Genomic DNA, 26990 nt, shown 5'->3' on the forward strand with positions numbered 1-26990 from the left:
CTTGGCTTTTGTAACACATATAAATAGCGTTGGCATTACATAACGCCACGGGGGATGGCTCGGCTCCGCTCGCTGTCCCGGTCCCCGAGCAGGGCTGAGCTTGACTGGCCAGAAGATGACCATGGCTTTGCCCAGGGCTGGGGGAACCCGTGGGATGGTCCGATCTCTCGTAGCATTTGCATTTGCTGCTTTCCACTTGGCCTGCTGCAGTCCAAACAACATCCCCACATCTGCCCGGGACAAGCAGTCTTGATGACATCTCCTGCACCCTCTCCCAAGCAACATCTCCATCAAGCAGTCCTGTGTGCTGCAGAGGAGACTATGACAAATGCAGGCAGGGGCCTGATCCTGTTAATGAGCTCAGGCCTGGCCATGATAATGATGTCCTCCAGCCTCTCCTCACGTTCGGCTTTCCCACTGCAAGTGGAAGATGCTTCCATGTCTGCACGACCCTCCTTGTCTCTGACACTGGCCATAATGAAGTTTTCCAGGCTGCCACAGACCACGGGCGGTTTTGTGCAGGCAGGGCGCTGTAATCTCTGCCCTCGGGGAAGCCCGTGTCCGGCCTCTGGCAGCTAATGAGCTTGTGCAGGTGTGACTGATGGTGCCATGTGGCTGACTGCATTATCGATGTTGTCCGTGGCGGGAATTGCTCTGATGCTTTGAGCCAGGGATGCTGTGGGGGCTGAAGCTGGGAAACACTCATGGAGTTGGTAGCTTTTCCCAGAAGTACTTAAGGTGAGCGTGGGGTTTTGTGTGGCTGCTCCTGCAGAAGCACTTCCAGAAAGGGGGAAGCTGGGTTGGAGCTACCTCTTGCTTTTGTCAGTCATATGGAAAACCGGTCTCCTGGATGGAAGGAGGGACTGGGTAGAAGCAGCAGGTCACCAAAAATGGTTTCCAAAGTAAATTATGCCTAAAATGCACCATGGTAAATGCTGTCGTGATGGTTGAAGGTTGGTGGCTTTATGTAGAGATTGCAGCTGCATTGTGTTTGCCCTGAATCAGCCAAGTCTTGCCCACGGAGCTGATTGCACCAAATCCTCGTTGGGTTTAATTCATCATGTCACCGTTGGTAATCACTGGTTATGATTTTGTCTTGTATAGCTCATTTTTCCTCTTTGTGCTTTCAGAAATAACACAGATCATCCAGGTAGACTTGGACCTGAAGTACAAGACCAACATCCAAGACCTGTTTGATGAGTTCGACAACTTCCCGGAGGGAGCAGTCATCGGGATTGCCAGGGAAATGCAGCCAGTGTACAGGTACAGCCCCCTCCCTGTGGGGAAGGGGGTGGGCAGCGGGCAGCTGGCCTGTCTTCTCTTCAGTTCAGGTCAGTCTTTGGAAGAAAATCTAGGGGGAAGCAGCTCCCCGCTTTAATCCCTGCAGGGGAACTTAATCTGAAACTTGTAGGTTGGTATGAACAAAGTGTACAGTGTCGCTGTGGTTTCCTTGTTCTCACGCACCGTCACAAGGCTTCCAGAACCAAGTTCCTGGTCGTCAGTGCCAAAATCCATACCTAGGTTATAGGACATCCGCTAGAGGTGTGTTTGCTCAGCCATCCCTGCTGAGGTGCGCTGATTGCATTCTGGAGCATCAGTTTCTACGTCGGGGCTCAGAGGTTTTGGCTGTGAATATCGCCACTCTGCCCAAGCAGGAGCAACATTTTCCTAGCCCAGGTGGACCTGGGGCCAGTGCGTTTCAGCTGTACTCGTGCATCGTGTTAGTCCGACAAAGAGGAAAACATGGTCAGCACCGCCTGAAGACTCGCTCTGTGCAGTGCGGTTGCCTTGTGTCCTGCTGTCTAGCTTTCCTTTTTGCTCTCCACCCAATATCTGACCCAGCATTTGGGGAATCCCCCTGGCTTGAGGTTTAAGCAGATCAGTCTGCCTTCTCCCAACCAATAGTTTGCCTGCAGGAGGTGTGAACCCCATCTTCTGCTGATGTGAGAAATCTTTTGGGAAATGTCTAAAATGACCAACACAGTGGAGAGATGTGTCTTCCAGTGCCCGTTGGTCGGTAGCATTTGGTGGTTGCTTCATTTCCCTGTAGGCAGAGAGTAGGAGTTGAGTTTGGGCAACAGTGAGGTTCTGGGTCGGTGCACCTTCTGTTGAAGAAATATTCCCCCAGGAAAGACCGAGTGGGCAACTCTGTTGGTGCCCTAGGCTTGCAAGCATGCGGATAGCCGCATGGTCACTTGCTTTTCAGACCCTCGGTCCGCCAGCTGGTGCCAACTGTGGTGGCAGCTAGCAGTGGGAGGTGTGCACCAGCGGGTGGCCCCACTTTTCCCACTCACAGGCCACCAGTGGGCTTCCAGGCTGGTGCTTAAAGAAATTGGTTTAGTTTAGCCTGCATTGTTCCAAGGATGAACCTAGGTTTTGTTTTAGTCCAGGGTGAATCAGATCATCAACTCAGGATGCCTTAATGGCTTCTCAGCTAAGCAGAGTTTGAGCATTTGAGATGGCTTGGCTAGATTTGCTAATCCTAATGGAAGTGTTCTTGGAGAAAGATAAAAAAGCTTAAGAGCTCTGTATGTCTTTTCCTTCCTTACTGGAAGCCTTAGTAGTGAGATCAATAACAGAACCTCCTAAGACATGTCCAGCAGCATCCTTGGGAAAAGGCTGAGCTGCAAAGATCTGGAGCAGCTGTTCCTGCTGCACATGCATCCAGATGGGACAAGAGTAGACACAGAGAAAAGTTCACCAGCAGGGGATTGATGGTCATTAATCGCCACTGATCGTTTCCTAGAAGCCCGAGCCAGCTAAGGGCATGCTTATGAGAGCATTTCGGGTTGCTCAAACTGCGGAAGTCACCACTGTTCCCGGCCTGGAAGAAGACATCTCTGTGCCCGTGGCAGAAGTGTCACCTCCCCTCCAGGCTTGTGCTCTTGGCAGGGAGAGCTGGGACCAGAGGAACGTGGATGCTGAGGTCTCCTCTCTGTAGGGCAGCACCGCACTCAGAGCATGGAGGGCTCCTGTATCCGCTTTGGGTGTCCTGGCAGGATTTTGGTGCCCAGAATGGTAAATCCAGCCCCAGTTAATCATATCCAATTGTTAGAGCTTAAAGCGGGACGGAGGGAGCAGTGACAGCCGAGTGTGGCCGCGCGGCTCTGTCAGATTGCCAGCCTCGGTCAGCGCTGCCCAGCAGGGCAGGTCCTGTGCGTTAGCGGTGCAGCCTGTAACGGGATAAATTAAGCATTTGTTTGCCTGCAATTAGTCCGTGGTGGAATTGCTCCGTGTTTCTGTCTCTGCAGGGATCGGTTTGGCGTTATTTCCATGCATTGCTAGGGAGCAGGGATGGTGTTCTGCTGCCTGGATGTGGTTTGTGGGACCGGGCGTGCCTGGAGAGGACCGAGTTAAGCTTTGGGGTGCTCCGCTGGAGGGAAAGATCTTCAGAACGGCAGGGGACAAGGCACGGGACTGCGGGGCTGAGCACTGAATATCTGACCCTAGCCGAAGCCATGCTGTCCCCCCTCCTGCCGCCCACGGTGGGGACAAACAAGCCAAGCAATAACAGCCCTCACAGGCTGCATTTTTGGGATGAACTTTCTGTTGTTGCAGTTTTGACGTTCTGGGTCACTTTGGGCTATGTTGTGCTTTTCTTCTTGTGCTGTTTTGATCTTCATGTGAAAACAAGTTCCTGATCCTTCTTGTCGCCAGATCACCCGGCGCGGGGCGAGCTGTGCAAACGCCAGCCTGCCCTCCCGCCGAGCCCTCCGCCCCGTGGGGCTCGCGTCTCGCTGCTAAAAGGGTTTTCAGACGAAAACGTGAGCTGACAAAGCATGAGTGTCTTTGTAAAAAAAAATAATCTTTGCTATTTTTATACTTTTAGCAAGATAAAAACGCATTGTAGGTGTGAAATAAGAGGTGCCAGCTCCAGCCGTGTGATTTGCCACATGCGCAGACTTGAAGCATCAGTTGGGAAAGTGGCTGTGGGGGTGGAGGAGGGTTACCAGGCTGCGGGCATGATGGTGGCGTCTCTCAATTTCCACTCCTGTTTTCCTCCCCACTTCGTGCAGCTCTCTGCAGCACCAGCACTGCCCAGGGGGATTAATCCCAGCATTGCTCCTTTGCAGTCAAAGCGTTCCCAGCAAAGGCAGCAAGGTGATGTGGCTGGATTTGCAGCCGACGGAGGTGCCGGCGTCCTGGTACCTGCTCCCACCGGGAGCAGACCGGGACGTGTTTTCCAAGCAGCACACGGTGCCTGGGGCTGTGCCTGGGGCTGTGTCTCTGCAGCAGTGTGGGTGCACCCGTGCCTGGTGTTGTGCCGGTGTGAACCATGGCTGCGCCGGCACACATTCAACACCGAGGCCTTAACAGCAGGGTAGCCAGAGTGGGGCAAAGCGTCAGAGGCGAGTCAGCAAAGCTTTCCTGAGCTGGCTCACAGAGCTGTGGACTGGCATCCTCAGGGCAGGGTAAGCCAGTGGCTGGGAAGAGCCTGGGTGCCATCTTCCCCTCTCTATAGCAACGGGGAGGATGGATGGAGATCAAACCACTTGGCTGTGTTGGATCCTGGTGGCCCATCAGAGGAAGTAAATGGGTGCAGACTGGCGTATTTTGTAAATGATGCACTGTTTTCTGGGAGGCGATGCTGTTCCTACCGGCTGCCTGTTGGCTGTCTGGTTTGTAGGCTGCACTTCCCAGGCACGGGCCGGGACTGCACAGCGCTCGGCTGCTGCGCTGGTGCACTGAGTGCACTGTGCACTGGTGCACTGGGCACAAACGCTTGCGGGAAACAGAGGAGTAAGAGAACAGCAAATAGGAAATGTCCCGGAGCTTGGTTGCACATCCTGAAGGTAGGGGGAAACCTCCAGACAGCAAAACAGGATGGCACGGGAGCGTTTCCACTCGTTTGACTCATGCTGAAACAATGCCCGGCCGCTGTTTGTCTTGGACAAATGCATTTCTCTGAGCAACAGGATCTCCTGGCCCTCCTGCAAGGCAAACGCTGGGCTTTAACTGTTGCACGGCCTGGGGCTGGCCTGTCCTTTGGGGTCGCTCTGGGTGGGTTGGAGTGGCCTGCGGAGCGCAGTAGCTGTACGTGGATCGCCCTGCAGATCTGCGTCCCCGCCATGCCCGCAGGGGGTGTCTGGCAGGGGGTCTTGGGTGCAGAGGGGGAGGTTCCAGGAGCCCATGTCAGGTGCAGGAGTCGGTCTGAGGTCCGAGGCCGTCGGCGTCAGGTTTGCTTTTCTCCAGCTGCAGCCGAGGAAGCTGCACTCTATCCATGATCAGACGTGCTGTCCTTCCTGCGGCTTTTGGATCCTCGTGTGACACGAGGTATGGTCAATACCTCTGTGGATGGGGTCGCAGGCAGAGCTTTGTCCCGCAAGGGGCTTCCCCCACGGCCAGGGCTGTTGGGGACACTCAGTGCTCTGCACTAGGCTCTTAGATGCTTGTGGGCTTTCCGTGGCAGCCTTCTGCCAGGCTGACGTTTGCGCGCTGGCCTGCAGGCAGAGCCTCTTCCCAGCACTGACATATGCCTGCTCATGTGTCTGCCTGCACAGCATCCACACCGCGACCAAGACCGGGAGCTCCTGCTTCAGCGAGAATGATTTTAATGGAAAGATTAAAATCTGCATCTGAAGTTTGCCTGGTCCAAAAGGCTTTCCATGCAAGGAAGTGCTTCTGCAGAGTCATAACCTTAATTAAAAATCCTGTTGTCCCCTACAGCATTTCAGCTGCTCAGGCGTGCTGGCAGTGTCCTGTTCAACAGGCTACAGAGGGTGAGCGATGATATAAATATTTATGTTGCACTGCACCTTCCATGTCAGATCCTGGCCAAATTGAGAAGTCCAGGCCCTCCTGTGCTCTGAGCCCTGCTAAGAAACATGCAGGCAAGCGTTGCAGATGCAGCCTGGAAGCTGGTTACCAGGCGAGCAGGCAGGTCACCGTCATGAGGGTGTGTGCAGGGCCCATGCCTGGCCTGGGGAGCGGCTTAGCTGTGGTCCCAGCTGCGGTGGGGCTGAGTGGTGGCCAAGTGAAGCACGGCTTGTTGCGGGTCAGCCTCCTGACCGGGCGTGAGCAGCAGGGGCTGCACCTGCGGCACCCCCAGGTGCGTGGGGGCAGAGCGGAGGTCTCCATCAGGGCACGGCGTGCAGATGCTGCTGCAGCCTAGACCTCCCTGGGGGCCTCCTTGCCAGCCTGGCTCGGCTCAGCGCTTGTCCCTGGGCACAGGAGCTCAGCGCTGCTGGGTGCCGAAGGGAGAAGCCTCCCCATTTTGAAGCAGCCCCACGGCTGAGATGAACAGAGTGGGGAAACACTGCGGCACTCCCAAAAATGTCCTGAAAACTCTCTGATTACAGAAGGCACAGCTTAAACCCTATTCTTACTCAGTTTCCTGGTTATAGATCCCTCTGGTCACGCTGGTGGCATGCGAGAGGAAGCAGGACAGTGGTACTGATTGCGCAGCTGCTCTCGGCAGCCTCACGCTGACCCTGGACCAGCGTGCCGCACCGTGCTCCCCGCTCCCATCCCCACGACCATCCCTGCCTCTTCGCTTCCTATGTGGTGCTGGTGCTGTTACTGGCACTGCCGTGTTGCGGTGGGCTCTGGGTGCCCACCAGTGCCGGCACTGCCTGAGCCCCTATGTCGCTGGCCTTGGAGGTCTCGTTGGGGAGGACCTAACCCACAGGCAGGTGCTTTTACCCCCTTTCTCCAGCTGGGAGCAAGGTACCTGCTAGCTGCCTGTGATGGTAGACCTCAGGAGAGGTCCCAGACCTTCTCAGGTCTAAGGGTGCGCGTAGCTGGGGCTGAAAGGGCAGCTGCTGCCTCCATTCCTGCCGTTGGGTGAAATCTTCACTGCTGTCCCCCATGACAAGAAGCTAATAAAAGCTGGAGGTGTCTTGGGAATCCACAGTGCTGGAAATGATAAAAGTTTGTCCTGCAGGAAAGGATATCTACATCAAAGGGACAGCTAGAGACTACAAAGGACCAACACTTGAGTCCTTGTATGGCTGCAAGGCCATTCGCCTTTGCTTCTGCCTAAAATCTAGGGAGGGCTCGAACAGGACATTATTTTGTGGAAAGCAAAAGCTTTGTTTCTGCCTGGGATTGTGTGGGAGCTGTAGGTGAGCCGTGTGCTCTGTCACACGGATTTTGGTAAAATAACCCTGAGAAGCTCATTAATGAGTGGAAGCAAGCCTGTGCAACCTCTGGACCCGGAGGCACGGCACTCGCAGTGCTCGGTGTTTGCTGGGAGCTCAGCGGCAGCAGTGCTAAGTCAGTTTGAAAGAGGAACGGGGTTATCCTGGGCTGTGAGCAGGCTAATGCTGAATCCACAGTGCATCTGGGCTGAGACCGTACGTCCTGTACCTTCCCTTGGGATTTAAAAGAAAACCCCGAAGTATTGCTGATAGCTGCAAGCAAGGAGGAGCAGCTGGATTCCCTGGGTATCAGCTGAGGCAGTGGTGGTGGTTGTAGGATATAGCAGTGCAGGTGAGCTGTTGCCTGGAGTGGAGCTTTCTGGAGTTGGAGATAACCATCTCCAGCAGGCAGGTCCTCCTGCCTGAGTTTGCGTGGTTTCCTGGGCTCTTCATGCAGGCAGTTTGTCCTGATTTGGAGACTTTGCTCTTTTCCCAGTGCTTTTGCCCTGGGGGAGCAGGCAGCTGCCTGCCATGATGGGCTCTGTGCTTCCCAAGCCCCTCAGTCGGTGAAGGCAGGAGAATTTGCCTTGCCTGTGCCCTGCCAGGCATGGTGACACTGCTGCTGCCTGCCCACAGTCCTGCAAGCTGGACCCTGCGCACTTTGGATTTTAAACCATTTCGAGGCTTTGACTTGATTTGTGGCAAGTGCTGCTGCTTGATACGCGGGGCGAATGGTTCTAGGAATTCTTTGGCAATGGCTGTCAAGAAACAGCCAAAATTACAGAACAAGCAAAACCTGCAAAGAACTGGCAGCAGAATTGATTTCAGGAATTCAGCATTACTTTCTGATAAAAAATTATCCGAGAAGGTAAAGGGTTTTGTTGTTTACATCTGTGCACATCATTAATATGTAGGATCCATTGCACTTATTCCCATTATCAACCAAGCCTGAAATGTCATTTAAACACAATGAATAAATTTGACAAGATCGGACAACCACAACTGTGCATCGATCATCACAAATACTATTAATAATATTAATCCTATTATCTGTCCCTTTTGAGATATTGGACATTACAAACACTATTTTTTCCAACAACCAGGACCCTTGTGTGTGTTTGGGTAAGGCAGTCAGGACTCTCCAAGCATGGGTTCAAGCTTTCCCTCCGAGGACTTGCTGTCCTGCAGAGAGCGTGCGTGGGTGGTGGTCCTCGTTTGCAAGGGCTGCCTGAGAAGTTTGCTGTGACTTTGCCACGGGTTTTTTTGTTGATCATAGCACACAAGTCCAGGACGTGTGTGTCAGGTGAGCATGTAGCAGTTACCATACCGGCACTTGTCTTCAACTCCTGAACTTCTCAATTTCAGCTCCTGAACATCTCGGTTTCGGTGTCTAGAGGTATGTGTATCACTGGTGGCATCTTCTGGAGCTGCTGCGCTTGTCACAGGACTTTCAAGAAAGGCTCGCTCTAGTGGTGAGATTACGGTGCAGTTTGCACAGCGTGAATTCCCAGCGTGGCTGTCTCTCCCCACGGGCAGATCCCACTGCTCCTTCTCCAACCTCTGCACCTGCCCTAAACCCGTGATCCCAAAGCACTTTTGTGGGATTCATGGTCCTGGAAAAGGGGCAAACCCAGGTGTTCTGCAGGAAATTGATGTTTCCGGGCAGACCAGGAAAGCCCTACTTGTTCGGGCATTTGGAGAATTGCAGCCCAGTTTGCCCCAGTGGATTTACATTGCCTTTTCCATGGCACCGTGCCGCCAGCTCTGTGAGCTGCTGGACCAGTTTCTCCATGCCTGGTAGCACAGCTTCTTGCAGGTCCTGCACCAGCAGCCTCTTTGGCCTTTTCCCCTCTGATGCTTCACTTTGCAAACCCACACAGCTGACTTTTTTGGAGGACCCTGTTGTTTTCCAGCTATTGGGGCTGTCCCGGCTGCTCTCTCCAGTAGCCAGAGTTGGAAGGTCCTCCCTCCTGTCTGGTGGGGAGGTTGCAGAGGGCAAATCAGTTCCTCTGCCTTGTGCAAAGCAGTGTTAGCAGAACCGGTGTGAGCAGGGTTTCTGGGTCCGTTTCCCCATTCCAGGAAGCACGCTGTGGGGGTTGCTGGAGTACCTGCACTGGTAGATCATCAAACAAACAAACAAGCAGCAGGAATTCGAGAGGCTTTGCTGCAGAGCTGGGATGCTTTCTGGAGCAGTGCGGTGCTGGAGCCACACAGGGAAGCTCCCGGCAACCCTCTGGAAGGGCTCCTGCAACACCCTCCTGCTCTCTGAACCTCGGCGGTGGCTCCCCTTCATGCCGGGACTCCCCAGAAGGCAGCACAGCGTCCCACGGCCGGGACTCCCCAGCGGGGATGGAGGGATGGAGGCATTTTATTTCTCCTCCCCGTAGCAGCAGGTGAGCATCTCTGAAGGGAGAACATCTCCCCTGTTCCCAAGAGCCCCATCGGTGGGCGAGGGTGGCCTGGGGGAGGCTGCCCGTGCCTCTGAGGCAGGCAGGAGAGTGCTGCCGGAGCGGTGTCCACTCAGTTGTTACAGAAACTGTTCCAGAAACCTGCCATTTTGGCAATAATTAGGCCTGCAGTGTTTGAGTGCCCCTGTGAACGGGCTGCCCCCCGTCCTCCCCCGGCGCTGAATGAGCGGATGGGCTGACGCACGCAGCCGATCGCTCTGCGCCGCCGCTTGTACCATGGGCGTTTGATCTATAGAGGGAAGGAAACCGATGCGACCCAGACAGAGTGATTTATGGTCCCACCTCTATTCAGAGGGTGATTTCACACCCCACCGGCATGGGGTGTGAAAATTTTAGGTGGTGAGGGAGGCTGGCCTTGAAAATTCGTGTCCCAAGGAAAGGTTTCACTTGCGAGCTGCGTTCACAAGTTGCTACTAATCTGTTTAAGTGTGCACATTTTTGGACTGCTAAGTCTGTGCAGAAGTGTAATCATCGAGAATCAATTTGCTGCTCCAAATACAGGCCTTTTAAAAGTTTGGCATGCAGACCGTGCTCTAGTAGAGACCAGCATTGTACAGACATAATTTGTGCATTACGTGAGAAGTTTATTAAGGAATTACTGATGTCTTCATTGAAGAGCTCAGTCTGTCCGTTTGTCAGCATTTTCCAGGGGAGGGCTGGAGGTCCTGCCTGAGCCGGACCCTTGCCCTGAACCCATCAGAGGAGGGTGAGGCAGTCCTGGTGTGCACACCTGCCCTTTGTCCTGGGCTGGGATTGGGGTTGCTTTGCCCCAGGGGAACACTTTCCCCTGCAGAGTTGGGGGTGCCGCTGTGTTGGTGATGCCATTGCGCATCGCTGGGTGCATGGTGCTCCTGAGAAGTGCGGAGCCGGGATTTCCTGGGTTACACAAGCTGCTCAGCCCCAGCTAAGGCGCTCTGGGCCAGGCTGGTACTGAACCCGCCGCCCCAGCTCCTTAAGGGGTTTAGCGTTTGCACATGGGAAATAAGCAATTAGCAACAAGGGCCGCTTTGTTGCAAAGCCTCCGTCTGCAGCAGGGCTGAGCTCGCCTGGCCGAGGTCTGGCAGTGCCAGGGTGGGAAGGGGGAGCGTGGGTCGGATGCTGCTCTGGGTGCAGCCCCGGGGCGGGGGTTGCCCCTTGGAAGGGCCCATCTTCCCTGCAGCAATGCCTTTTGGTGGTGGGGAGCTGGAGGAAGGGGAGTTGGCCTTTTCCTGAGGGTTGATCTCGATTGAACAGAGTGGTGGTAAGGGGCTGGCAGCTGCCTGCCACAATGAGGTTTAGCCAAGAGGAGAAGGGTGCAGGGAGGTTTCTTGGCTGTGCTTTTACTTCTTGCTGAGGATTAGCAGGGAAAGCCGCCATCATCCCCTGGACAGATGATGCCGTCATCCCAATGCCATCACTCTTCCCTCTCCACTGCCCACACCCTCTCCTCCGGGCGGGACAGAAGCTGCTCTCAGGGGGTCCTCCAGGCTGCTGTGGGAGCCAGGTTGCTTTTAAGCTGTATCTGTTGTCCCCCTTCTGGGACAGTTATTTTTTTTACAGTTATTTATCCCCTCTGTTTCCTCTCTCCCCCTCCGTTTCAAACACATCCCCCCATCCCCATCAGGACGCTACATACTTCCCACAGGGCTCCCATCCCGTCCGCTGCCTCAGTCGGCTCACCGGGGCCCCGCAGGTACTGGGCACCGGGCAGATGGGCAGCTTGGCCGGGGTTTGCTCGGCAGGACCGCAGCCACGCGCCGCGTCCTCCTGCCCGCCCCGGGGGAGCGCTGGCAGCGGCACAGAGCGGAGGAGCACGGCGCGCTCGCACCTCGTTGCTTATTGCACAGGAACAGCGGCGTTTGCCAGCAGCTGCAGCTGGGGATGACGCCGCCAGCCGTCTGTTTTCTGGCTCAGGAACCAAAAAATGTGTTTAGAGGTAGCAAGAGTGTGCACGTGTTGTTTTAGTTGGTGTTTGGGCTGGCAGGGCTGCTGTTGGAGTGGTGCAGAGAGGGATGGCAGCCCGTGCTTCCGTTCTGCACCAGGAGCCCCGTGCCCAGCTGGCTGGGGATGGGGCTTGGGGTCCCCCAGCCCCCGACCCCCGGGGGAGCGGCTCAGTGACAAAGTGTGTCCTCACGGTGCTGGCCTGCCGCTGCTGCCCGTCCTGCCCTCCCAAGCAGCTGGCCCAAACTCTGCCAGCACTGGCAAGAGGAGGGAACAAACCAGTGAGCTCCAGAGAGGAGTTTACTGGCCCAGGAATGTTTATTGCATCCAGAATCTTGCAGGCCCCTTATTTTTGTGGGTTTATCCTCTGGCTGTTAGCTTCGCTTCCCCCTTTGGTGAGGGAGCGGCCGTGCATCCCTCCCCAGGTGCCATGCTGCTCAGGCTCATGCAGTGCCTGCGCACGGTGCACAGCAGCATTCGGAGACCCCGCAGCCTTCCAGGAGCATCCTCTGACCGCAGCTGCCCTGGGGCTGGCCCGGCATCTGGTTTCACTTCACTTCTTCTTGACCTGGCTCCTTGTTGACCCGGTTGCATGGTGGGGGATCCCGCAGGCTGTCGGCATTTCTGGAGATGCGGCCACCTGGGGAGGATCTGCGTCCTCCTCAGCATGGCCAGCGGCGGCTGCGCAGCTGGTGTGGCAGGGTTGCAGCCTCTTGGACATCTCAGGTGGGTACAGGCGTGCAAGCCCAGTTTGCTGCCTGTGGGGCCAGTGCTTCAGGCTTGCTGCTGGTCACCAGCTGGCAGTAACTCCTCCACCCTGCCTTTCCTGCCATCAAGGGCACCCTGCTGCTTTACCAGAAGTTTCCAGCTTATCCCATGAGGTTGTCCCATAACCCACAGCTGAAGTAAACAAGTGGAAGTTCATGAGTTCACAAAGTCTTCCCCTCACCATTGCTGTGCATGAAAGCAAGAGTAGGACCTGCAAAATACAGCTGATAGGTGGAGCGGTCCCATCTCCCCCGGGCAGCTATTCCCAGCGAGGCATTTTAAAGCGTGCGATGGCAGCTCTGCAAGCCGGGGCTCGTGACCGCTGGCCTGCGAGGCAGGGGAGGTGCGACCGGAGCGCCCTGCGCTGGGCCAGCAAGGGAAGTCCTGGTGGAAGCAGGGTTTTTTTATCTGGGCTGCCTGGGCCTGGCATTTGAATGCTTGGAAATGCTCTTCTCCAGATGTTTCCTAGCACACGCCGGCTCTGTTTATAAACAGCTCCTCAAAGCAAAGCCTGTCGGGGCTGCAGGCAGGCGCGCGCGGCAGCGGCCCCGTACAGCTCCCCTGCACGCCGCTACGGGGTCGGGGGCCCGGGGTCACCTCTTTCCCCTCCCATCTGGAGGGGCCAGGGCGGTTAACAAAAGCCCAAAATGCCTCCTCTTCCTTTCTCCTCCCCTCCTCCCAGCCAGCAGCTTCCTGCCCCGTTGCATCCCTGGGGTGGCCGGCATCTCCGGGATGCCTTCCTGCCCTGGCTTTCGCTGCCGGCAGAGTGGGAGCAGGGCACTCCAGAGCCGAGGCCGGCGGCACACGGGGTCTGCCTGAACCGCCTGTCCCAAGGGAGATCCCAGCTGCTCCAGGGGCTTGGAGTAGGGAGACTCTTCCATTGCATCCAACCAGGGTTTCAGGTTTTCCTTAAAGGAAAGTGGTTGTCTTGGGGGGGGCTGCACCCCGGCAGCCCAGCTCCTCCCTGGATCCTGGCAGCACGCTCATTAAGTCACTGCGATTTTCCCCCCATGTTTTGCCAAAACTTGAGGTGAGTGCCAAGGGGCGATGGCAGGCAGGGCAGAGCAGTGCGGGGCACGGGCTGGGTTAGCTGTTCAGCTGGTTGCTGTGCTTCCCCGGCCCCACCTCCTCCAAAGAAAATGATGCTCTCGTACCCGCCGCTCCTTCCTCTTCCAGCTGGGCAGAGAAGCTTTTTGACGATGCTCTTCTCTGTCCTGGCCCCTGCAGAAGGAGAGAGCCGAAAGTCTCCGTTAGAAGGACAAAAACTGAGTGAAATCCAGGCTAAACAGATGCTGCCAGTAGTCCTGCCAAAATACCTTTCCCTCGGTTGGCCCGAGCCCAGCACTGGAAAGGCTGCGGCGTGGTGCTGCGAGCAGGTTCCCGAGCTGCCGGCGCTGCGGAGCCGCCCGCAGCTCGTCGCATCCTGGATCTCACCCCAGCATCGCTCCCCGGGGACGGCCCTGTCCCCCCCCCACTCCCCTGCGGTCCCTGCGCGCGGCCGGGGGAGGATGGCCCCGTCACGCCAGCGCCGGGAGGAAGGGCTGAACAATTGCTGCTTGTCAGCCTGTCTCCTCTCCCTGCAGAAAAGGGCACGTTGCTCCCTTCTCGTTATCAGCCGTCGCCGAGTAATCCACTGGGGAACGGCATTGCTGAAAAATTGAGTCATTTGATACAGATCTGCTTGCGCCTCACCATGGCCTGGCGATGCCGAGGGCTTGGGCACTTGCATTTTTCCTATTCTAACTGCTTGCAGGGGCTGTAATCTCGTCCCTTAGCTTGGCAGCGTGTTTTTGGAGGTAAGAACGTGAAAGGAGTGAGCTGCACTGCTATGAGCTGGAAAGACACCTCCCCCCATGACGCTGCTCCCCCTCTCCCTCCTGCCAGCTTCCAGCATCATTTTTTGGGCACGGGGATGGCTTTCCTGGCACTGCTAGGGAGAAGCAGAGTATGCAGAGGTGGGCTTGAGCCAGTCTCTGCTCTGACCCCTGGACCTGAGCACCTCGGGAGGCTGATGGGTGCAAGGCTGGGTCTTGTCTTCGAAGGTTGAGCGTCCCTCTAACGCTGCGTGGAGAGCACTTTGCCTTCCTTTTCTCATGAGCATCCACGAGTCGTCTTCAGTGGCCTGGTGCCTGTCCCCAAGACATAACTGCTCTTTGCACGGGCAGAGCCCTTTTATCTCTTCCCTGCCCTTTAGACCAAACGAGCGTTGCTGCCCACGGGTTCCGATGAGGCAGCCAGTCCTCACCCCCTTCCCCTGCAGGCCTGCTCCTGGAGCAGACGCCTGCTCAAAAACTGAGCCTTCCTTCCACGGGAAAGTGGCGCTTGGAAAAACCCTTTCTGTCCTGAATCAGGCGAGAGGGAGCGGTGTAAAGACCCTTGATGAAATGAGAAATTCCAGAGGTTTGAATCTGAAGCATCTAAACGGAAAGTTGTAAGGAAGTGGTGCTGCGTGATGGTCGAGGTTCTCCAGATCGGGAAATAAAAAAGGTGCTCACGGTTGACATTATTAATAAATCCACATTTTCTGCTGGGATAATTCCATGGTGGCTGCTGAATCCCAGCTCTTGCCTTGGCCGCTCTCGCCTGGGCAAGGCTCCTCGCAGTCCTGTGCTGTCCTGGCTCCTCTCGGGATCCAGGGGATCCAGAGGACAGGCCAGAAGGGTGGATTTAGAAGTCTGATCTCTGCACAAGCCGTAGGATTCCCTGAGCTAGTGCTGGTTAGAGCTGAACACAGCTTCTTACAAGAAAAATTTCAATTCAAATGTTTGCAGTGCGGGACTACCCACCGTGCCTCTGGGGCTGTCCCAGGGGCTAATGTCCTTGCATCTTCTTGCGTCTGAATTAGCCCAGCTTCAGCTTCCAAGCATGGGACAGCTTTAAACCTTCGGGTGCTAAATCCAGGCCATCTGCCGACACAGTCTTGTTTCCTGTAGGTGCACGGAGACTTTGGTCGGTGTCTGACAGATTCAGAGAGGAACCAGAGGCAGGCTTGGCTGCTTCTTTCTAACAGTGTTTCTCCCTGACACCTTCACAGCAAGGTGCAAAAAAACCTGCTGTAGCTTTGCCGTAAGTGTCAGGGCTGGAAGGAGAGCGCAGTGCTGGCACCCCTGGGCTGTCAGACGGTGGGGTGGGGGTCACGGGTCCCTCCTGCCCTCCTCCGAACCGCAGGCTTGGCCAGCTCTCAGCTCCCTGGCTTTGTAGCAGAGGATGTTGCTTGGGTGCAGAAGACTTTCAGTCTGAACTGGAGCAATTTTTTGGGGCGGATTCAACCCCAGCTGCTTGGGTAATAGCACAGGATGAATTCAATTCCTGCAAGTGGGAGCAGCCGGTGTGTGTATGGTGGGGTGTGCTCACCACCCCAGGGCTGAGGAAGGAGCCAAAGACATTTTTGGGCTGCTTGCTTAGGTAGTCTAAATTTTTCCCGTTTGAATCACTCTCTGGAGTTAGTTTTGTGTATTGCTAGACTTGCACCGCTCTCTTCTCCTTGGTGGCTGGAAATTAGCTACAGCTGAGCCTTCTAGGGCTGCGAATGCTGAAGGCAGTGCTTATTTAGCTGATGAGGTGCTGCCATTGGATTTCTTTTTTTATTTTTATTTTGAAGAAATATTTCTGCCACTCGGATTTATTTCAAGCCTTCTTTTTGCACAGCCTCAAACTGGGGCCCGTCTTTGATCTGGAGCTTCCCCATAATCAAATAATCATAGAATCATAGAATAGTTTGGGTTGGAAGGGACCTTTAAGGGTCATCTAGTCCAACCCCCTGCTGTGGGCAGGGACATCTTCAACTAGATCAGGTTGCCCAGAGCCCCGTCCAACCTGACCTTGAATGTTGCTAGGGGTGGGGCATCTACCACCTCTCTGGGCAACCTGTTCCAGTGTTTCACCACCCTCATTGTGAAAAATTCCTTCCTTATATCTAGTTTAATAATAATATATTATAAATAATAAATAATAATAAATAATAATAAATAATAATAATGATGCTGCGAGCTCTGCTGCTGAGTTCCCATTAACTGCAGGACATTTTCCTGGCATGTACCAGCCGTGGGGGCACTTCTGGTAGATCGCCCTAGGCACCGGGGATGTGGTTTCGTCTCCCCACGCAGCCGTGTGAGCAGTCAGGCGATCCTCTGTCCTGCTGGCTCACCAGAGCGATGCTGATAGAAACAAAAGGGGCTTTAGGAGAGAGCAAGGAGAGTGTTTTGAGGTCTGAGCAATATCCTGTGCAGGGGGATGGAGAGAGACACAGCCCGTGAAGCACTGGGCTGGTCTGGGAGGCTGGGTGCCTCCAGCCAGCAGAAGACAAGCACTGCGAGATCCCTTGGGTGGGTGGTAGATCCTGTGATCCAGACCTGCCCAGACTTGAGGTGGCTGCTCTTCGGGCTGCGCTCCCTGAATCCCCTGTTCCTGTTTTTCCTCTTTGCAGGCACACATTCTGGCAGTATCGCCGTGAGAACCCCCAAACCAAAGTGGGGGACCCCCCTCCTGATGGGCTGCCCGGTTTCAACAGTGGTGTCCTGCTCCTGAACCTGGAAGCCATGAGGCAGTCCAAGCTCTACAACCAGCTGCTGGAGCCCGCCATGGTGCAGAAGCTGACGGAGAAGTACCACTTCAAGGGCCACCTCGGGGACCAGGATTTCTTCACCATGGTGGGGATGGAGCACCCAGAGCTCTTCCATGTGCTTGACTGCACGTGGAACCGACAGCTTTGCACGTGGTGGAGGGACCATGGATACAGTGACGTGTTCGACCAGTACTTCCAGTGCGAGGGTGAGGTCAAAATCTACCACGGGAACTGCAACACCCCGATCCCTGAAGACTAGGGCACCCGCCGTCCCCGGGAGCAGCTCTGACTGCAGCAAGCCCTGCAAAGCCATAGTGGCTGCACCAGCAGTCCCTCGGGAAGGGTGGCCAGCCCTGATCCGTTGCATCCCGGGGGAATCCCTAGGGATCCCAAGAGCATTCAGTATCCCACTGCCTGTAGCCTCACCCCTCCAGGAGAAAGTGCAGTCCGGTAGTTGGAGCAGGACATTCGCAGTCACCGTGCCCGGGCTCAGCTCCCGGCTCTCACCTGGCTCTGCTTGGGGCAAGTCCCCGGTGCCCATCTGTGCCACGGCCACCGGGGCGCGGGGACAGCCGAGGGCCTTCAGGCGACCGCTGCTTTTGCACATGGCAGGGTGCTGGCTCCGCAGGTGCTGGGCAGCCTTGCCTTGTCTAACGATCAGCAGGAGGCCACAGCTGGGCAGCTGGGTTTTGTTTTGGCATTCGTCAGTGGCCTCTTTCTGCATCTCACGCAGAGCATCCGTCTGGTCCCTCTGGAGAGCAGACGCCGTCCTCAGGTCATCTTCCTTTTGAAGCATTCCAGAAAGGCGAGAGGGTTTTAAAGACTGAAAAGCTGCTTTAAATTGGGTTACTTACAAACAAAAATTGAATGCTAGATGAGCTTTAAAGCCTCCCATTGGTTCTTCTTAGCAATAAAAGCTTTACTGCCCTATGTTGTCTTAAAAGCGTTCAGTGAGCGTGTACCAATAGGTTCATTTTTCTAGCTTTGCCTTTAACCTTTCGTACAAGAATAAAGCTGCGGATGTAAAACACACTCGGCTGTTTTTCTGCGGCACAACTGAAGTCCTGTGCGATAGGAGCTTTCATGCTCTTCTTACCATGATTAAAAAGTAGTTGATGTATATCTGTGGGGCAGTTGAATGTGGTGCCCCGCGTAGCTTATCACTGTGATTATCCCACGTCTGTCCCGAGCAAGTGATGCAAATAAACGGGCCGGCACACAAACTGGATTTAAAAAGAAGATCATCATCACCGTAGCCAGGGTTGGTTTGGAAGGAGCCGGGAACTGCCTGTGCTGTGAATGAGCGGGCTTCAGGCGTGAGCACTCTGCTCCTAAATAAATCCCGTCTTGGCTGGCCCGGCCGGCGCATGCAAGCTCCTGCGCAGGTCGCTGTCAGAGGAGGTGCACACGTGCATTAACCCACTTTCAGCCCCGCTTTTTTTACACCAAACTGGCGTGTGCCTCTGTGTGTGCATGTCTGTGTGGGCATCTGTGCGACGTGCACGTGCGAGAGTGAGGGATGGGGACTTAATTATGGCTTAACCTAATAACAGCCCGCGCAGTGTGCGGCAGGAGTTTCCTGGGCTCCTTCCCGTGTGTCCGTGAATGAACATTTATCTTTACTGAGGAGGAGGCTCCCCTCCCGCCAACTGATGTAAGGGGAGCGGCAGGCTGAGATGCGGGCTGCAGCCCTAACCCTACCCTCTGTGCTGAACCGATCCATTTCCAAACAGCACACAAGCTCTGCTTTAAGTATTTTCACATCCCCAGGGAAGGAACTGCGAAGAGGTGATTAAGGGCTAGTGAAAGAAGCAATAGCCTGCTGTGTTAGACTCACATTTTCACCAAAAAGAAGGTGATCAAGCGGCTGTGCAAGGCACGGCAGGCAGCCAGGGTGCTGGAGGCAGCAGCGGGGTGGGATTCAGGGCAGGCGATGCACCATGGCGATGCACCTGAAGGATGAGGAGGGTTTGCCGTGAGGAGGGTTTGCAGTGGCTCAGCCTGCCAGAGCTGCTGCCGTGCCCGGAGAGCACGCACCCTCCCCGGGACTCCGGAGGGACTTTGCTCTGTCGGTGCCCGCTCTGATTTAGGTGTGAGCTGGGTGGGGATGTCCCTGTGTTGGGTGGCCGGGACCAGCCCTGGGAGTCATCCACCTCGCCCCTGCCCTGGCAGTGCCACGGTGCTTTCCTGGGCTTGCTGGGCGAAACGGGGAGAGGGCAGGGCTTCCTGGTGCAGTGCCATGGTCCCGTGGTTGGCATTGGTGCTTCATCACCACCCTGGCATGTCCCGAGGCCCCTGCAATTGCCCCGAGTGGCTCCTGGGGCTGGCCCATGTGCACAGCCCCTGCCATGCCCGGGATGCTGCTGCGGGGACTCAGCCCTGCGCTCGCCGGCTGGGGCACGCTGGTGGCACCGGTGACACGCGGGGCCTCGCATGCCAGGGCAGGACCTTGCTGTCAGTTTGGAAATGGCCGTGCTGGAAATACAGGCCAGGCGGCTCGTGTCACCGGCCCTGGGCAGCAGCAGGCGATGAGCAAACGCAGCTTTTCCGCAGTGCTGAGCAGCTCTGGGGTGGCCCTGGGTGTTGGGGCTGGCCCGAAAGCACCACGATGCGTTTGGGATGGCACTGCCACAGAGTGACACCAAGGCTGCCGGCCTCGGGAGCCAGAGCTGCATGGGGCCGAGTGCCCCCCTGCCCCACAGCCACCCCTGGCGCTGGGCCAGGTGCTGGGCACCCTCTGCCTACGGCCGGTGGATGCTCTCTGCAGGGTGGGGAGCACCTTTCCCTCTCTGTGTGGTCCTGGGGGCTGCGAGGGGGGTACCCCTCATGTGGCCACCCTGGCCACCAGGCTGAAACCTTTTGCTTAGGTATTTTGCAAAAAAAAGTTTCTGTTTTTTTCTGTGCAAAATGGCAGTCCACTGGGAAACTCACTGCATTTTTTCATCTGGGAAAAACATAGTAAGAGAAACATTTAATTCAGCTCGAGGTGGTTTTCCCCAGGCACCGCAGATGGCCCAGCGACGCAGCTCTGCACGTGCAGTGCCTGCACCCCCCGACCCGCACGGTCCCCAGGGCTGTGACTAAGCACCGCAGGCGGCACGGACCCGCACAGCACTATATATAGACCCTGCATGCGGCCGGGGCCATGCTGCCTGTGTAATTATCTCCCCTTCATACCCTGCTGATTGCAGGCACTAATGAGCTCAGCCGCAGAGGCCACTGCCACGGCCTGGGGCCAAGTGGCATGGGGCTGCCGGCTCAGCCTTTTTGAAGGGTGCTGCTGCCACGTCCGCTTTGGGGCAGAAGCAGAGCTTGCTGTGCTTGGCTGGGGTGGGCAGCACCCCTGCAGGCACCCCACAGCCGGTTCCTGCGCTTGGTGCCCAGCTGGCTGGCGGCTGCTGGGCCATCCCATGCTCTTCCTTCGGTGGTAATTCCTGGAAGAATGGGGACTTTCCATCCCCATTCCTCCTCGCACTCCAACACCCTCCTGCTGTGCAGCCCAGCCTTGGGCAGATGCTGCTCCAAGTGCACGAGGTCAAACCTGGGCATCCCATCCTGGATCCCAGGTCAAACCTGAGCATCCCTTGCTGGTCCCTGTGACACTGGCCTGGGTCCATCGCAACCAGCACTAGCAACCACTAGGACAAGCACGGTAAAAGATCTCAGAAAGCATGAAGCAGCACTGGTTTGCTGCTGGGTGCCAGGGGTTTGCAGCAGTGACCCTGCAGCAGTGGCCTTGGGGCTGACCAGCAGCTCCTGGTCCCCAGGGGCTGGCACCATGTCCTCGGGCCAGCGCTGGTCCCCTGCCTAGCAGAGGGGATCTGCAGACTCCAGAGCCCGGTTTCAGGTTGGTTGGGGCCCCACTGGAGACACGGCAGGCGAAAGCAGCCTTGGCCGAGTGGCAGGTGGGGACACACAGTGACACACGGTGATGGGGGGACATGGCTGCGGGGAGCAGGGGACCATGGGCATTGCACCCACGGGAGAGCTGCAGTGGCCCCAGCCGGGGCCCGTGGAAGGGACCGGCAGGTTTTACACCAGGGTTACTCAGCTCAGCTCCCCCGTCACGCCTGTGGCTTCCCGCTCCTTGTCTTCTCCCCCACTTGCTCACAGCAAAGTGCTGCTCGTGCCGAGAGCCTCAGGTTTGTCTGGGACAGAGAAGGAGACGGGAGAGCAGAGGGGTCTGCTCGGACTCTTTGTAGAAGATCAGGCTGTGGAAAGTAGCTCTGTAGCTTGAGCTCAAGGAGAAAATTCAATTTCTTTTCTGGTATCGTTCAGCATTCATGAGAAATTGCACGTAAAGCAAACAGTATCTCCTGTTTTCTGGCCAGTTTGCTTTCAGCCCCGCGCTTGAGCTGCATGGGATTTTTGCTCTCCTCTCCTGCGTTTCGTAACACTCTCCGTGTTTATTCTCTTACTCATTTGTACTTCTTTCCCATTTGAAACGATCAATTGTTGGTATAAACTCACCTAGGGAGCAATTACTGTAAGCCTAACCCAAACAGGCGCTGGGGGTGCTCCATTAAGCAATATAACCACCCTTCCCTCTCCGCTGCTCCCAGAGGGTACGATATTTACTTTTCAGGTCTCTGCTATTCATACCGAGCGCACTCCAGTCAGCGTGCCAAGAATAACATGAACCATAACAACGGGCTTAAGCGCTAAGATGGAGTTCCTGACTTTGCAAAACAAAAAAAAAAAAAGCCAACCTATTATTTTGCCTCCCCTAAGAAATGCCTGGCTGCAGCAGAGCGCGCGGGCGCCCGAACCACCCCTCTGCCTTCAGCAGAGCCATGGGTAGCATGAAATCTGCCCCGAGGGAACGCAGAAAGAGGCAAAAAAAGAGCAGCGAGCCTGGGATGCGGGTTGGCAACTGCCGTTTTTTCCTTTTAACGCAGATTTTTATCAGGTTACTGCATTGTTTTGTGAGCTTTTCCTCAAAAGCTTTGCAGAGCCATGGAGGGACACGTTCCCTAGCACCTCACTTGTGAATATTTCAGCCAGGTTTTTATTAGCTCCATCTCTGACCATCATGACCCGCCGTGGCTTTAATTACTAATTGCTAAGAAACTGCTGCCAGGTCTTGTTAGTCTTTTCAGTGCCGTCAGGGTTCAGTTTGCGCAGTTCTCCTCTGGAAATTATTTATTCGCTAACCAGCTGCTAATGGGGGGAGCACTTGGAGCAAATTACCATACTGAGATATTTCACGGGAATTAGTTATATTGTACCTAAAGACTCAACATTAATTTAGGCAATTTGCCTGTCGGAAGAAAAAGCTGAAACAAAGCAGAGTCTGGAGCTGCCAGAATTAGCTGCGGGTTTGTCCCTGGCAGGAGGCTTTGGCATTGCCTACCTGGGGAAGGAGATGCTCAGATTTGAGGGGTGTTCCTGAGAGCCAGATGTGTTTTTCCTGGGGCAGATGTTGCTTGCACTACTGTTGTGGCAGGTAGGAGCCCTGGGGCTCCAGCTGCCCTCCGAACAGACGGGCACCTTCGAGGTCTTTCTCCCAGCTCGCTCCGGATGGATTTGGCACCCTGCAGCCCTGGCAGGGCGCTTGTCCCCGGTGCCAGCCTTTGCCAGCACAGCCCCAGTGCCAGCTTCTCCTCCCACTCGCACTTGGCCATCGTTTAACAGCAATTTGTGATCCTGCTGGTGACAACCCTGAAGCCATGCAAGCCACAGGCTGCACGCAGAGCCCTGTTCATGCTGCATCTCCATTTATCGCCTACAGACCACTCACTCTAAGTGCATTTTGTAGCTATTGAAAGGTTCGGGGCCTTTGTCATAACGCATCCCCTCCTTGGAGCTGGTCAGGGTAAACAGACCCTTTTAACTAGTAACGACAGTCTCGGTTTAGGGAACAAACACTTGCAGATGCCCTGTGGCTCTAGGCAGCGCGTCAGAAAGAAAAGGTGCTTTTTTCTTCTGCGTGCTTTTTCACACTCATCTCTTTTCTGTGCTGGAGGACTTGTCTGGCTACCTGGGGAACAGAGCAAAGACGTACCCTTCCAGCAAGATCTGCCATGCTCAAGAGAGAAGTTTTATACGGAGTGCTTAAAAACACCAGCAGCAGTAGGGAAAAAATGAACGGGCATGTGAGATTGAGCCCCTCAGCCGTGGAAGCGGGACACGGAGAGCTGGCCTGGTAAAGGATGCTCAGCTGAACCGACAGGCCCTATGGTCCTGCAGCAAAACCAGTCAAAAACCATTGTCTGGAAAATGGGGGTGAATGGTGACACGGCAGAACCTGGCACTGATGCTGAGCTGTTTGGGAGGGGGAAACGTAGAGCTGATGTGAAAAGCTGCAGAAAATGTGGATGATATGGAGCAGATAGGTAATGAAATGGGAACAAAATTCATTGTCGACAGATACCGAGTAGTGCAGACGCAGAAGGGCATAACCTGAGGGTACAAGGAAGAGCCGTGGGAAGTGGGAAGGTGATCTGGGAAGCGGCGTAGGCAGCTCCTTGCAAATGTCCACTCAGTGATCAAGGAGACAACTGTTTGGGAAGGAAAAATAAACAAATGGGAAAAACCTGACAGTGCTGCAGGGATTGCTGCTGGCCGCGGCTGGGTGGGAGCTGGAGGGGAGGCTCGCAGATACCCACGTGCATCGCCGGTCAATCAACACATCCCGGCTGTCAGCTCGTCCCCCAGTTCTCTGCTTTGCTGAAGCAAAGCACCCCAGCGCAGGGGGTACCGGGATGAGACTTCTCTCCACTTACTGCCCATGCCAAGCCATGCCCCGGCAGGCTGACGGGGGGACCTGCTCCAGCAGCTGCTCCGTGGGTGCAGGGCAGGAAAGCCACTGCCTGCTCCGCACCGGCGACGGGCTGCCGGGCCGAAGCCGCCGGTCTGTGCTCTGCCTGGCTGTGCGTGTCCCTGCAGCCTGCGCGCACAGAGCCCCAGCTCCGGCCCTGAAAACGCCCTCGGTCTCCGCGCCGTTAGCCCGCCGGAGCTGGCGCAGAGGCGGTTTTCTGCGCAGAGCGATGCGCATCAGCTGCGGGTGCCTCCTCGTGTCACACCAACCGCGACCCCTTCTGCAGCAGTCAGCAGCTGATCCTGCCAGCGAGAAAATCTTCTTTCATGGGGGAAAGCTGTGGGCTTTCAGCACCGTCTCAGGGAAAAAATGACCAGGGTCACTCATGATACATCTGCCAGTCCCCCCGCAGGGACCCCGCTGGGTGCTGCAGAGCCGGGGTCGGGTCGGAGAGTGGCAGCGCACCTCTCCGGGGATTAAAGCAGCCTTCAGGTTATGGACAAGGGTGGTGCAACTGAGGAGAATCAGCAACGTTCGCACCCTCTCCCAGGAATAAACGGAATTTTGCAATTATGTAGGATCTCTGCTCAGCAGTTTGAGAAATTCTTAGTGCTATAGAAAGGGTAGAGGTGTCCAGCAGCAATTTTTGCCCAGTAATTGGAAAAGATGTCCTGGCACTGTAAACCACTGCATGCAGCAGAAGTGAAAGAGCAATGCCTGGAGTCCAGCGGGGCTGGGGACTATTCCAGTTAAATAACAGGAATAAACTATAATGCGTATGCCGAAGGCAAGGAGGATGCTAGTCCTGTGCCAGTGTTCAAAGGAGGAGGCTGGCAACTCCGAGCTAGCAGCTTGACTCCCAGGTTGGACAAAAGGATGGGAAAACTGGTGTAAGATTCACTGCGTAGTAAATTTTCCAGGTCAAAAAGGTTTGGCCTGGAGCAAGAAGATGGCGAGCAGGGCTTTGGACACCACATTTTTAGAAGATGCAGTAACTGATCTGGAAGAAAATAGCATACAGTGGAAGAGAAACTGGAGGCCAGCATGCTGTGCCCGTGCTGACACACCAGTGTTTTGCATTTTCAAAGCAGCAGACATTGCAAAAATAGGAAATACAAGAAGTCAGCGCTATTAAACCAAATGTAACAAAATATCCTATCATGAGTCATTTACTTGTAAACCTCAAAAATTTTTCAGCAGATGCCGTTAAATTTCTTTTGCTCGTCATTGCTTCAGTGAAGTTTTTCCAGCAAAGAACGAGGATATAAAACGCAGTGTTTCATCTTCTCCTTCCCTCAAGAGCTGTGTGTAATAGGTTGCATTATCGAATAATAATAATAGAGGAAGCATTTAAATAATGCTGGGCTGAGCAGGGAGTGCCAAGGCAGTCATACACTTGTCATAAAAACGGAGTACCAGGTTCTTAATGAATAAATGTGTCAGCTGAATTTGGGCAGGAGCATCGGGCAGGCTGAGTGGGTGCCGGCAGCGTCACATACAGAGGCTGAAAATGACTCTGTGGGCTCCGGTACGAAATTACTGGTGTTTGCAATTCTGCAGCTCCTCCTGCCCGCGGGTTTCTGCAGCCTGTGCTCAGCCAAGCCTCCCTGCGAAGGGACCATATTGTCCTGATTTTAGAGGGGAAAAAGAAGCAGAGGCTGAGAAACCGCTGTCTGAGATGGGGTTGGGAGGGAATGTCTAGATTTTCTGGCCATCCTTTCAGCTGCCAGTGCCAAATGTCCTGGACTAGAGGGGACAGGACGCTGACCTGGGAACCAGGTGTCCTGGGGTGATGTGGCCCCTTTTCCCTGTTTCATTTTCCTATCCCTCAGGGGAGTGATGCCCACCCTGCTCTGGTGGGATGGGCCGGCTCAGCAGGTACCCAGAGCATCGCATGCGTGCTGGGAAGGGAGCGGCGCAGGGGGCTGGGGACACGCCAGGGCTGCAGCAGGGGTGCGTGTGTGCGGCGTGGGAGGGTGGCAGGGCATGCTTCTGGGGGGACCTCCTGCAATCAGAAGTCCTCCTGGGGAAGCAGAGGAGCTAGAAAGTGAAGTCCCTCTGCCCCCAAAGTCACGTCTGGGACAGGACATGCAGTTTGAAGTGCCACTGCACTCAGCGGAGCAGGAATGCTGTGGGCGTACATGAATTATATATAATAGTCTCGGCTACATTTATCCTTCTCGAAATAACTTTGCTTTTTGTGGATCAGTTGTTTGAAAACCATAATTGATACTCTCCGAGCCCTTTATAGTTGCTTGTAGAATAGCGACCTACTGTAATGCAAGAGCAGGCGTGGACCTGACCAAAGCTAAATCAGTGCTGAGGCCAGCAGCAGGGACTGGGCTGAAGGAGAGGATGGTTTTGGCTGTCCCACACCTGCCCAGGGAAGGCGTTTGTCTGTAAGCTGCAGGGAGGGCACCGGGACGTTAGCGATGTCCTGGGCATCCCGGCACCACTGCTGCCCATTGCGTGTGCATGCACGGGGCTCTCAGGGTTCTTCCTACAGACTGCCCAGGTTCAGACTGCTGTCAAATTTCAGCACAGTAAAATGCATGCTAGTTCCTCCAAATTCCAGGTGTGGGGAGCATGGGTGAACCCGTTCATTTTGTTTGCAGAAGCCAGAGACCTGGGCACTCCACGGTGCCGTTATAGGAGGTCCCCTGGCAGAGTGGTGTGCCCTGCTGCTGTCTGGTTTTAGTTAAGAGCCAAGTTCATTTGCTTTTTACTAATTTCCCCCTCAGAGAACAGATGTCACAGTTTTTTGCATACAGAAGATCAAACCGTGTTATTTTTAACCAGGCCTCATAAAAAAACTGTATGGCGCATTGTGGAAGAAATTAAGAGTCATGTAAAGCCAACGGAGAGTTAAGAGGCTCGGCTTGGCAGGGGAGGGGGCAGGCGCTCTGGGACACCTGCCTGGGACGGTACCAACAGAGCTGCAGCATCAGGTGAGACAGTATTTATGCTGAAATGCTAAATTATGCTAAAAATGATAAATCGGTGAATTCTGAGGTTTGTAATATGGAGTAATTCATTGCCAAGGTTGCACCCGCAGTGCTCCAGCAGTAGCGGGGCTGGCGCAGTGGGTCACGCCAGGAGGAGATGCTGCCCCTCGCCCGCGTGAGCTGCCGTGGGCAGGGGCGCAGGGACCTGCACCAGGCTCGTTTTCAATTGCCTTTTCTCATTGTTCTGAAATAATCAGACGATGGTTTCTTCTTTCAAACTGCCATTAACAAACAACTGTTGGAAATACTCTGATATTTCTACAGCTGGAAGTATCAACGGCAATCAGAGAAAATGCCCCTTTTTAGCAAATCTTTGATAGTTTATTTTCCAGCTGAAAGAAGAACTAAGGTATTGTATCCAATGCACATAACTTCCGTCTGCTGCTCCTCCCTGGTGTCTCCTACAACCTTCACAGCAGCTCAGAG

The 26990-nt window shown here is 55.2% G+C and overlaps 1 protein-coding gene across 3 annotated transcripts in view; it reads left to right on the plus strand.

The window, feature by feature from the left end:
• XXYLT1 (xyloside xylosyltransferase 1) overlaps positions 1 to 17825 on the plus strand; it is a 38400-nt gene extending 20575 nt beyond the window's left edge. For all 3 annotated transcript variants that reach the window (XM_075158394.1, XM_075158397.1, XM_075158395.1), the window contains exons 3-4: positions 1131 to 1263; positions 16662 to 17825. In XM_075158394.1, coding sequence (XP_075014495.1) covers positions 1131 to 1263; positions 16662 to 17058 — 530 coding nt within the window. In that variant the 3' untranslated portion in view covers positions 17059 to 17825. The remainder of the gene's footprint in view (positions 1 to 1130; positions 1264 to 16661) is intronic.
• Positions 17826 to 26990: the final 9165 nt, after the last annotated feature.

This window comes from Calonectris borealis, chromosome 9, assembly GCF_964195595.1.
Source record: "Calonectris borealis chromosome 9, bCalBor7.hap1.2, whole genome shotgun sequence".
Lineage (NCBI taxonomy): Eukaryota > Metazoa > Chordata > Aves > Procellariiformes > Procellariidae > Calonectris > Calonectris borealis.